This window comes from Danio aesculapii, chromosome 20 (assembly GCF_903798145.1).
Source record: "Danio aesculapii chromosome 20, fDanAes4.1, whole genome shotgun sequence".
In the NCBI taxonomy this organism is placed as follows: domain Eukaryota; kingdom Metazoa; phylum Chordata; class Actinopteri; order Cypriniformes; family Danionidae; genus Danio; species Danio aesculapii.
Genome location: NC_079454.1, coordinates 48,909,904 through 48,922,178, shown reverse-complemented (window position 1 = coordinate 48,922,178; position 12,275 = coordinate 48,909,904). Strand labels below are relative to the sequence as shown.

Below are 12,275 nucleotides of genomic sequence, written 5' to 3'. Positions count from 1 at the left end.
AAATGCCTTGTTGATGCCAGAGGAGAATGGCCAGACTGGTAGAAATGCAACAGTAACTCAAATAACCACTTGATAAAACTGAGGGCTGCAGAAAAGCATCTCTGAACACACAACACGTTCAACCTTGAGGCGGATGGGCTACAGCAGTACAGCTACAGCCAACCTGAGTATTGTTGCTGACCATGTCCATCACTTTATGACCACAGTGTACCCATCTTCAGATGGCTACTTCCAGCAGGATAACGCACCTTGTCAAAGCGTGTCAGACTGGTTTCTTGAACATGACAATGAGTTCACTGTACTCAAATGGCCTCCACGGTCACCAGAACTCAATCCAATAGAGCACCTTTGGGATGTGGTGGAACAGGAGATTCGCATCAGTAGATGTGCAGCCGACAAATCTACAGCAATTGTGTGATGCTATCATGTCGATATAGAGCAAAGTCTCTGAGGAATATTTCCAGTACCTTTTAAATCTATGCCATGAAGGATTAATGTAGGTCTGAAGGTAAAACGGTCCAACCTGGTACTAGTAAGATGTACCTAATAAAGTGGCCGGTGCGTGTAATTTGTATCATATACTTTACATCTAAATATAAATAAGCATTTTCTCAAATATATGCATGCATGTGTGTATTTACATATAAATAATAAAAATATACACAGTACACAAACATATATTATGTCAAAACAAACTTTAAGTTTGGATGCGATTAATTTTTGCACAGCACCAAAAATGAACAAGAATGCTAAGTTTGTGTTGTTCTTTCTGTGCTGTTTGACTCTTTAAGGGTGGATATTTCTGACACGCTGATGTACGTCTATGAGATGCTGGGAGCTGAATTACTCAGTAATCTGTATGACAAATTGGGGCGACTCCTCACCAACACAGAGCAAACAACAACATGGCAGGTCAGAAAATATATTACGTTTGCTCATCAGTTCTGGAGTTTTACATTGGGTTAATGCTGCAAGACTTATATAAAAAATAAAGAAATAAATAAAAAATACCCCAAAATTTGCTAAAAGGCACTGAATAAAAAAATTTTTTTGTGTGTGAAGCGAGACACTGTTTTGCTTTAAATGTAAACAGCTCATGATGCTGTGTTTTCAGTGTCTCTAAGCATTTTGGTAAATTCTGCTAAATGGTTCTGCTGAATTACTTCATATTGTACTTATTTGAGATATTCAGTAAAGTTTCACCAGGAAAATGTTTGGATTTTTTTTTTTATCATAGATTAGTGTAAAAATCTTATTAATGTGTTCTTTTGTTTGTGTTTAATCGTATATTTATTAATGATTTATTTCTTCGTCTAATAGCATGTACCCGCTTTTGTCTTTGATGGTCATTTGTTGGAAACTCGTGAAAACTCAAATACGGTTGTTTTTGTTTTGAATTGCTGCACTTTGGTACACAACAGAACGCCTTGCTCCTCGACTGTGCTGCCATTGTTTTTACCGGAAGTAAGTTTACCCAGGGGCGGCCATAACCGGAAGTTACAAATGCGGAAGTGTGAAATTGGCCTATAACGTTCAGCTGCGTGTCTTGCTCCGCCTTTTGGTATCCTTTTTTACACTGGGTACCCAAAAAGTAGTACGGTTCGCTTTTTGGTACCCTTTGACAGTGGAAACGGCCGTAAAATCACACCGAACTGTACTGTATCATAGCACTTACGGCCACTTTTTGACTATAATAACCCCTTTTTAACCAAATCCTGTGCATTTTCTTCCAGCACACAGAAGCGCTGTTGTACGGCTTTCAGTCCATCGCTGAAACGATAGATGTGAACTATTCAGACGTGATCCCAGGACTCATCGGCCTCATCCCGAGAATCAACATCAACAACGTCCAGCTGGCTGACACCGTCATGTTCACAATAGGTGTGTGTGATTTTTAAACGCTGCATTAAGGCTGTGCAATAAATCATAATACCTAATTGAATATACATATCACATTGGTTTGAAATAAGCATCCATTTTTTGCCATTTGCCAACGGTTCATACAAGATTTTTGTGCATTTTGACAGCAAAACACAAGAACCGAAGCAAATATAGTTTTCATATTGAGTTTTACATTATTAAGCATGCTATTAAATATCGTTTTTTCAGCATGGCACCTTAAAAAACACTTGCTATGCTTTAGGAACATGTCATTAATCGTGCGCTGTAGTTTAGCCTGTTTTCACAAGTGTTGGTCCAGACCATCACACACATTGACTTGTGTCCACGCAGATCTTCAGTGGTGATATTTTGAAGATATTTTAGCTGTTTTTGCTCTGTCTCTGCAGGAGCGCTGGCGGAGTGGCTGGCCGATCATCCGGTGATGCTGAGCAGTGTCCTGCCGCTGGTTTTACAGGCGCTGGGGAATCCAGACCTGTCTGTTTCCAGCGTCTCTACACTCAAGAAGATCTGCAGAGAGTGCAAATACGACCTGCCGCCGTACGCCACCAATATAGTCGCTGTGTCACAGGTATTACACGCTTTAACACCAGAAATAGTCAGGTGGTCATTTTGACCATTTTTATACGTTTAGCATTAAAAATAAAACCACAAAATGCTTACCTTTTGACAACATGTACCATGTACACTGTACAAAATATCTGTAAATTAGCAGTTTTCTGTATTTTGTGATTGTTTTTATTGTTTGTTTATGATTTTGAATTGCATTATGGGATCTTGATCTTTTTTCCAGCAACTTTTAATCTTGAAAAGTTAAAAAAAGTGGCCTTTATTACCATTTTCAATAGTTTAAAGTGCTGTATTGTCTGGGTTGGTGTTGTATATTACTCCACAAAAACCTTGTAATAAGCTGCCAGTACATTTTCTGTTATTTTACAGACTTTTTTTCTTTATATTTATATTATTATTTCTTATACAGTTGCAATCTGAATTTTTAAACCCTCTGAATTATTCGCCCCACTGTTTATTTTTTCCCCCAATTTCTGTTTAACGGAGAGATTTTTTTCAGCACATTTTTAAACATAATAGTTTTAATAACTCATTTCTAATAACTGATTTATTTTCTCTTTGTCATGATGACAGTACATAATATTCGACTAGATATTTTTCAAGATACTAGTATTCAGATTAAAGTGACATTTAAAGGCTTAACTAGGTTAATTAGGTTAACTAGGCAGGTCAGGGTAATTAGTCAAGGTATTGTATAATGATGGTTTGTTCTGTAGAATATCAAAAAAATATAAAGCTTAAAGTGGCTAATAATATTGACCTTAAAATGTTTTTAAAAAAAATTAAAAGCTGCTTTTATTTTAGCCAAAATAAAACAGATAAGACTTTCTCCAGAAGAAAAAATATTATCAGACATACTGTGAAAATTTCCTTGCTCTGGTAAACATCATTTGGGAAATATTTGAAAAAGAAACAAAATTCAAAGGGGGGCTAATAATTCTGATTGCAACTGTACATTATATAATTTCAAACTACTAAAAATGTCAATAAAAGTCACTTTGTTAAACTGTAGTGTTATTTATACTGTAATTTTCAACATCAAAAGTGGACAGAGCAGAGATCAACATTCCATAATGCAATGCGCAACTGTAAATAAACAGAAAAATCACAAAATACGGACACCGTTAATTAACAGATATTTTTACAGTGTATTTCATTCTAACATTGTTGGTTTACTTCAAATATCAAAACGCAAAAAAGTTTGTAGTATTTTTTCCGTGCATTTGATCATGCGTGCATTTGTTTCCTAGCAATTAATTGACAACAATAACAATAACTTTTTTTTATTATTATTCTTTTTTTATACTTATTTTTGGGGGGTTTTCACCTTTAATGTATAGGACAGTAGAGATTATTGACAGGAAAGCATGGGGAGCAGAGAGAGGGGAAGGATTGGCATAGGACCGCAAAGCGGGAATCAAACTCGGGTCGCCGTGAGCACCGGAGTGCATGTGTCGACGCACTAACCACTACACCACTGGCGCCGACCAAAACCAGTCCTTTCTAATAGCAAAAACACTACTTTTTATGTCAAATAAGTTTTATTTAGCCATCGAATAGATTTACAATAATCACAAATTCCAGGATTAGTTTTCTGAAATGCATAAACTTACAAAAACAACAAAACAAAAACAAAGCCCAGCCTGTAAGTATACAAAACAGTGAGAATCAAAACAACTGTTTAGTTACAATACGTTGCTTTGGGGAAAAGAATTCCCCATGAAGTGACCAAAGAAAGGGCCCCAAATCTTCTGAAATTGTCCAACGTTGCCTTTTGAAAGATATCTGGTTCGTTCCAAGGGCAGAGTATATATCAATTCATCAAGCCATAGTTTAGCAGTTGGAGTATTAACATTTTTCCAGTACAATAATAGAGGCTTTTAGGCTGTAATCAAACAATATGTAAGGAATTTCTGTTGTGCACTGCTCAATGAATATGTATAATCAGAATGTCCTAATATAACAAGCACTGGGTGTGATCTATGTGTTCAAGGAATCCCTGTGTTTTATAACAAAATACAAAACTATGAGCTACAGTAAATCAGCCTCTTCTGATTTGCAATTATTGCAAATGGGAGAGATATTGGGGAAAATCCTATGTAATTTCTTTTTGGAGAAATGTAACCTATGTAGGACCTTGAACTGGATGAGGCATAATCTAGTGTTGATTGATTGCTTATCAATATCCTCTAAGCTATTCTGCCAAATCTCTTCTGAAATTTTGATGCCAATCTCTCGCTCCCATTCTTCTCTGATCATGCAAAAACGACTTTTTATTCAGACATGTTTTGTCAAGCGTTTAAAACAACATTTTAACTGTGGTGAAAAAGCTTTGCTCTCTTGTTTGATAGATAATGCAAGGAACGCACTAGGAGTTCACACAATTGTCGGTTCAGTTTGTAGCACAGTTCTGTGATTTAATTCAGTTTACATTGTTGAACAATCTCTTATTATAACACTCAAATGCCATTTAGAAATGCTATACATCAGCATAAAATACATACAGTAGCCTTATAGACCATTTCAATGTGGTCATATCATTGTTTCATGAACATTTCCTGCTTATCAAACTATTTTATAACAGTAACAAGAGGCAATTCAATCATAACTTGATGTTAAAACTGCTGTCCTAACATTATTTATCAATATGTGGCTCTTTTTGGATTCTCGAAAGCTGTAGAAATTAAAAATGTAAAACAGGAAATACTTTAGGACCATTGTTTTTGTTTACATCCCTCAAAATGGTCTATAACCTACCATTTACAGAAGTTATTCTCAAGGCCTGTATTCTAATTTCAGTCTTGGAGTTTTACTCTAGGCTGGTCTTTTGTTTTTGATTGAGGACGATGATGAGGAATGTGTACTTTCACTTCAGACTCAGACTTAGTCGACTGTTAAATACGAGTATTCCGACCTTATGTTACATGCATTCAGCCTAGAGCAGTCATTTACTCATTTTCCTTCTGCTTAGTGTCTATTGCAGAGGTCGCCACAGTGGAATGAACCGCCAACTATTCCAGCATATGTTTTACACAGCTGATTGTAAGAATGGGTTTTCAAACCACAGCGGTTCGAACTGTAGTTCTGCCGAATGACTAAAAAGTTATCAGTATTGATGGTAAAAAACTACATTCTAAACTACAAACCATTCTTCTGCAATCTTATATCAGTATTAATAGCTATAAATGTGGGAGAGCGTTGATATTATGTGATTGTATTGTATTGCAATATGGAACAGTTAAGTGTTGATGTTAAATCAAAAGTAATTCAAAAATACTTGAAAATGAGATGATTTAATGACAATAATTCTCTATGATTACAACTGAATTAGTTACAAAATAACTGTATAAAAGGGTAAAACATGAAATGATAAAAGCATATGATATAAATTGTACCCAGCTTAAATGTAAAATTAAAATGACCAGAGGTTGAAGGAGAGACACAGGGGGAGGGAGAGAGACAAAGAGAGCAGGCCCAGAAGTTAGCCTGATTGCAGTAGAGTCAAAGAAGATTCAGAGGAGGAGAGGAGCAGAGGAGGAAAGCAGACCAGGAAAGACAGGCCAGGAAAAGAGGCAGAGCAGCCTCCTATTTTGTATCTTTCTTGACCATGTGACTAAAGCCCAAATGCTGAGACATTTAAACTGACCAATCAACATGTGACCACATCGTAAAACCCCCAAAGTCCACATACCAGGCCCTGATATTATCAGTATCTGCCTTTGGAGCCAGTATGGACCTTCTTGAGTCAAAATTACATGTTTTGTCATGTAAACAAACGCATATAATAATTTAGCCTCTTACAGATGCCCTTCCAGCCGCAACCCAGTATTGGGAAACATCCCATAAACACTCATTCACACACACACACACACACACACACACACACACACACACACACACACACACACACACTTTCATACACTACGGGCAATTTAGGTTATTTCAATAAAAGAATCGGAGAAAAAAACACGTTAAAAATTGTACATATACCGTAGGAACGATATAACAGAAAATTTTTAAAACCTTGATTTTTTTCCAAACCGTAGTAAACTGGTTATCATCCTATGCCTAGTCCTATTGCTAGAATGCACCTAGAGGGACTGTCTAGTAACCCATATGCAATCAAGGGCTATATTACAAAAAAGACTGTATTTTTACAGTAATGACTTAACTGCACTCTCAGAAATAAAGGTACGCGAGCTGTCACTGGGGTGATACCTTTTCAAAAGGTACACATTTGTACTTAAAGGGTTCTTATTGGTCCCTTAAAAGTATATTTTAGTACCTAAAAATTTAAGAGGAACACTTTTGTACTTTTTAAGTACTAATATGTACCCTTGATGTATTAATATGGACCTTTTTGGTACAAATGTGTACCTTTTGAGAAGGTACCACTCCAGTGACAGCTCACGTACCTTTATTTCTGAGAGTGTATGCCAACAGCTTTCAAAGCTTTTTATAAAATCTCAATAGTAAATTTAAAAATGACTTACCAAAAATTCAACTCAGTCTTATATCACCACTGTGTTCATTCTAGTATTTGTCGAGTTCTGGTCGTTCCATTGTTACAAATTTACACTGTTTTCTCCTCTGAATGACTGTGGTGTTCTCTCTCTCTCTCTCTCTTTTTAGGAAGTGCTTATTAAACAGATCCACAAGGTGAGTTCATGTTTCCATTGTTGATTTTCATTCTGATATAGCTGAATTTATAGTTATTAAGTATTAGCATTTAGAGCTCTGCTTTGAAATTGGAAAATGTATGCTAATGCTTGAACTTCCAATGAGCCAGTTGAAATCTGGTGTTAATTGACACGTGAAATCAAAACTAACCGTATTGATATTGATAGCTCATTGCTAGTTTTGTGGCAAACAGTTTATCTGTACATATCATTACGAAAAAAAAATGTCCTTGTAATCTAAAATTGATTTCTGAAAATGCACTTCCCAAGTTACCAGATTAAGGCCCAATCCCGAATCTATTTTTATACCTCTTCCCCTTGGCCCTTAAAACCGAGTGTGAAGGGGAAGAGCTTTAACATTTACCCCTAAGAAATGGGACAGCACTACAACCCCTGCACACGTCATGATATGTCATCACGATCTATTGTTTCATATGAGATCAGATGATCGCGACTGCTGTAGTTATTCCAGTTATGTTATTTTTTTGGTATTTATCTTCAGGAAATGACTGAAGGCATATATCATGTTATCATTACGATATAATGTGTCAATAAGATCGTAACTATACTGTGTATTTACACATTGACCATATTCATCTGTGTAAACACACCAAACACAACATTAACATTATAGCAGACACTGTAAAAAGCTCATTCCCAGCCATTAGACTTTACTGACAGGGTATTTGAGTGTCATCGAGTGTCAGAATGTTGTGGGACTGCTATACAGGAGTTATTATTAGGGAATATAGGTCGCGAAATTTAGCTGTTTTTATTTTAGCGTGTTTTTTTTTTTTAAAGCATGACGGTGAAAGACTAATGTGGTTATGAATAAATTAAAACATGTGCTTGTTTGTTGTAAAAATTCGTAATAATGACAAAAAAATACTAATTTGTGGGTCTCCTTACCTATGCTGCTGTTGTAACTGGTGTATTCCGGGAAATTTTCTTACCCCTTGGTTTCGAGTGTGGTCCTGAAAAATCTCAGTTCGAAAGGGTATCTGCCCCTTAGCCCTACGCCCTCAAGATAAAGATAAAGAGAATTGGGACACCCCTGCCGCTTCACGTGAACGTGCAAAACGAGTGGTAAGGGGTAGAGCTAAGGGGTTGAATTGGGATTGGGCCTATGTCAGTCTGAGGTATTGGGCGTGGCTAACATACTTAACCACGCCCCCTCCAACTGTCAGCGCTATGACACCAAACAGAACTGGTGAGGAGGAGGAGTCTGTTAGCTTGTAATAACCCTCCTCAAACTGACTATTGTTCAGTCATTAGTGCTGGAGTGCGTTCAGACATTGGCTGCGTTCCACTCCACTTTCAGTCACATACTTGTGAGCTTCCATCACTTGTTCCCTCAAGGAATCCCAGCTACCATTTTATCAATTGAACGAGAGAAGTTTACGCAGAGACACCCTTGTTCCCTTAAATTTTTGACTGAGGGACCGAGTCTGCTTGATATGTCCACTTCTGCACCTATATGTCCCAGAATGCAAAGTGATTGGGACGTCACAACAGCGTAGTCCCCAAGTGCTTAAGGGTTTAGGGCATTCTATTTAAACACATTCAGATGTTCATCAGAAGTGGACACTTGTTTGAATTAATCAATGGCGTACATCTTTAGGAACAAGACAGAGGGAAGTTATCGAGCGAAGGGCATAAATAATTGGACTGAAATGCAGACACTGTGTCAGGCCACTGTGTTCACTTGTTGAATGTGTGTGTGTGTCTGCAGACCAGTCAGTGTATGTGGCTGATGCAAGCTCTGGGTTTCCTGCTGTCGGCTCTACCTGTTGAGGAGATCCTGAGGAACCTTCACTCTCTGATCACTCCGTACATCCAGCAGCTGGAGAAACTGGCGGAGGAGACGGTGAGGATAATAAAAAATCAGATATTATAACTATAATGTTGAACCCTTGTGTATTGTTTAAATTGACTACCCTTTTGTTATGTTGGTGGCTGTTTTTGCCCCATTGACTTCCATTATACACTACCTGGCAAAAGTCTTGTTGTCGATCCCAGTTGTAAGAGCAACACTGATCATATGGAAAAGTGGCAGAAGGTCGATTTTTCTGCTGAATCATCTGTTGATCTGCATCCCAATCATCACAAATACTGCAGACGACCTACTGGAACCCGCATGGACCCAAGTTTCTCATAGAAATCAGTCAAGTTTGGTGAAGAAAAAAACATGGTTTGGGGTTACATTTAGTATGGCATGTGAGAGAACTGCAGAGTGGATGGCAACATCAACAGCCTGAGGTATCAAGACATTTGTGCTGCACATTACATTACAAAGCACAGCAGAGGGCAAATTCTTCAGCAGGATAGTGCTCCTCATACTTCAGCCTCCACATCAAAGTTCCTGAAAGCAAAGAAGGTCAAGGTGCTCCAGGATTGGCCAGCCCAGTCACCAGACATGAACATTATTGAGCATGTCTGGGGTAAGATGGAGGAGGCATTGAAGATGAATCCAAAGAATCTTGATGAACTCTGGGAGTCCTGCAGGAACGCTTTCTTTGCCATTCCAGATGACTTGATTAATAAGTGATTTGAGTCATTGCAGAGATGTATTGATGCAGTCCTCCAAGCTCATGATGGAGTCAGACACAATATTCATTCTGTTTCCACTGCAGCATGATTTTATATTCTATACTGAACATTATTTCTGTTTAGTGACAAGACTTTTGCCTAAGCAAAGTCAGACCTTACTGTCCTAATTAAATCATTAATAATCAAGGCATGATCATATTTTATTTTGGTCAAATAAGCGTAATCTAGAGGCCTTTGCCTTTCATATAAGCCACTTCTGATACCACATGATCAACTAGAAGTCAAGTTATTAATTGTTGCTCCTAAAACTCGGATAGGCGATAGACTTTTGTCAGGTAGTGTAATGACATTTTTTGATTGCAAAGCCCTGACACCATATAATCATGCATGCTTGATTGTTGGTGCTTTTCCCTGTTGGGAAGAGGTAAATGTGTCATTTTTGCTGTTGATCATCAGTTAGCACCATTAACCCTTTACACAGGCATGTGCAAAAAAGTTTTTGACTTTATTAAGTCAATGGGGCAAAAATAGCCACCAGTATAATGAAAGAGTAGTAAATTTTCCCAGAGTGTATTGTTTTTTCAAAATATTTTCCCAAAATATCTGTAAAAATTAGATTATTTTTAGATAATTGCTGAAACGCAGAGAAAGTTGAGGCTCAATTAAGACCATATACATGGCTCGAAATTGCGACCATTTTGGTCGCATATACGCCCTGAAATTTGATCTATGCGACCTCAAAATATATTTGGGAGCATTTGTGCGAGTGAATAAAATTGTTGCGTACGACCGGTTGTCACTGCAAAATGTTCACCACATGCGTGGATTCAGGACACATTCACGCATTATGCATCTTTGCACTTGAAACGCAGCGCTCGGGAACAGTGTAAAACTGTTGTCATGTCAACTTGCTGCAGTAAACAAAGCCCACAATGCTTGCCCCACCTTTGCGCTCTTCTTATTGGCCCACTGCTCTAGAACTAAATGCGAATGGATTGGTTAAAATAAGCTGTCAATCACTTAGTCAACGCCTTCTGCCTTCAGATGACAGGGAGAGCAACAACTGTAAAAATGTAAAGCGCTGAAGATGAGAATGAAAACAACACTGACAGATTTAGTTTTAGAAACCACCTAAAGCTACAAATAATGGCACATCTGAATACTGATCATGTGCTGAAAGTTAATCCACCATCTACACTTTTCGAAGAGTGGATAAAAGACTTCCATTGGCTTCAAGTCCGCTATGAAAACAACTAAAGCATTCACTGTAAAGTCTGTGGGATGGAATTTTCAGGTAACTGTTTGCTACATCTATACATTTTAAACACGAGAGGTTCTGTTTAATCCTTCATTTAATCTCCAGATGCTGTCAGCCGTGCAAGTGGCAGCTGTGTGTAAAATATAACACCACGTACACCATCGCAAAAGGGCTTGCACTGACTAAGATTACACTAAATTGCAGCTCATGAAAAGACCGGTATTGCTATTAAATTGACTTATGCAGATAAAAAGGTATATGACAAAAGCATCTGTGCAATATCAGACACCACCCGTGAGAACACAGCACAGTAACGTATCATTAACAGATTCATTCATGTCAAGCAGTGCGTGTAGGGCCGGTGAGCACTCCGTGTATCTTTTGGTCACTCAATTATGTTATAAAAATGTATTTTCTTGGGATAACGGGATTTCGTTGAGACATTTTTCTTCACGCATGCATATATATTTTTTTGTTTGTTAGTTTTGATTTCAAATGCCATAACTCTGTTAATATAAAACTTGTAGTAACGGTGCTCATAATTGGTGGTGCGACAAAATTTTGGATGGTGCGCCTACATTTTTAAAGTTTAGCGCACCCGTGCTACCAAGCAAAAAGGGTCATTTTGAGCCCTGATATACGAGCACCCACTCTATGGGTATGTTTTGAGGTATATGAACCATATTTTTTCATACTTTTGACAATATTTGTAAAGTAGACATCAAATTCTAATGCAGCATGGCCGGTTTGGCCCCACAATCGAGCCTCTTAAAAACATCCCAAAATGTTTTACAGGTGTATCCCTGTAGCAAAGTGTAATGCTTTACGACTCTGATATGAGTATCCTTTTCACCAATTAATAAATAACACTTGGTCAGTAATATCTATCAAAAATCAGTCACCAGATCAAACGAGATACAGTTTGCTTTCTTTTTGGACTACAGTGTTATGGTTTAAGTGAATGGTTCTGCAGATGACAGTAATACATTTGAATCTAATACTCTTCCTACCTGACAAAAAACAATGGAATGTTCAGAAGTCTTAGACATTTCCAGTGATGCATAGTCTGTCATAAATAGATTAGGATTTAAAGGGGAGCTATTATGCAAATATCACTTTTATTAGGGGTTTTAACACAGTTGTGTGGCAACAGTTTGTCAATATAACCAGCGTCTAATAGTAAAAATTGATTAATCAAACTTTTTTTAAATCACACTTCATTAAAACAGTCTGCAGAAACACTTTGATCGACATTCTCCATTTGTACGTTTCATCAGAGTGGAAAAGCCCCACCCACTAGTGACGATCTCTCTCTCATT

The 12,275-nt window shown here is 37.5% G+C and overlaps 1 protein-coding gene across 2 annotated transcripts in view; it reads left to right on the top strand.

The window, feature by feature from the left end:
* The window catches only part of ipo13b (importin 13b), a 119,924-nt gene that overhangs the window by 64,212 nt on the left and 43,437 nt on the right, over window positions 1-12,275 (top strand). For both annotated transcript variants that reach the window (XM_056480801.1, XM_056480799.1), the window contains exons 7-11: window positions 792-912; window positions 1,734-1,881; window positions 2,289-2,470; window positions 7,102-7,128; window positions 8,881-9,015. In XM_056480801.1, coding sequence (XP_056336776.1) covers window positions 792-912; window positions 1,734-1,881; window positions 2,289-2,470; window positions 7,102-7,128; window positions 8,881-9,015 — 613 coding nt within the window. The remainder of the gene's footprint in view (window positions 1-791; window positions 913-1,733; window positions 1,882-2,288; window positions 2,471-7,101; window positions 7,129-8,880; window positions 9,016-12,275) is intronic.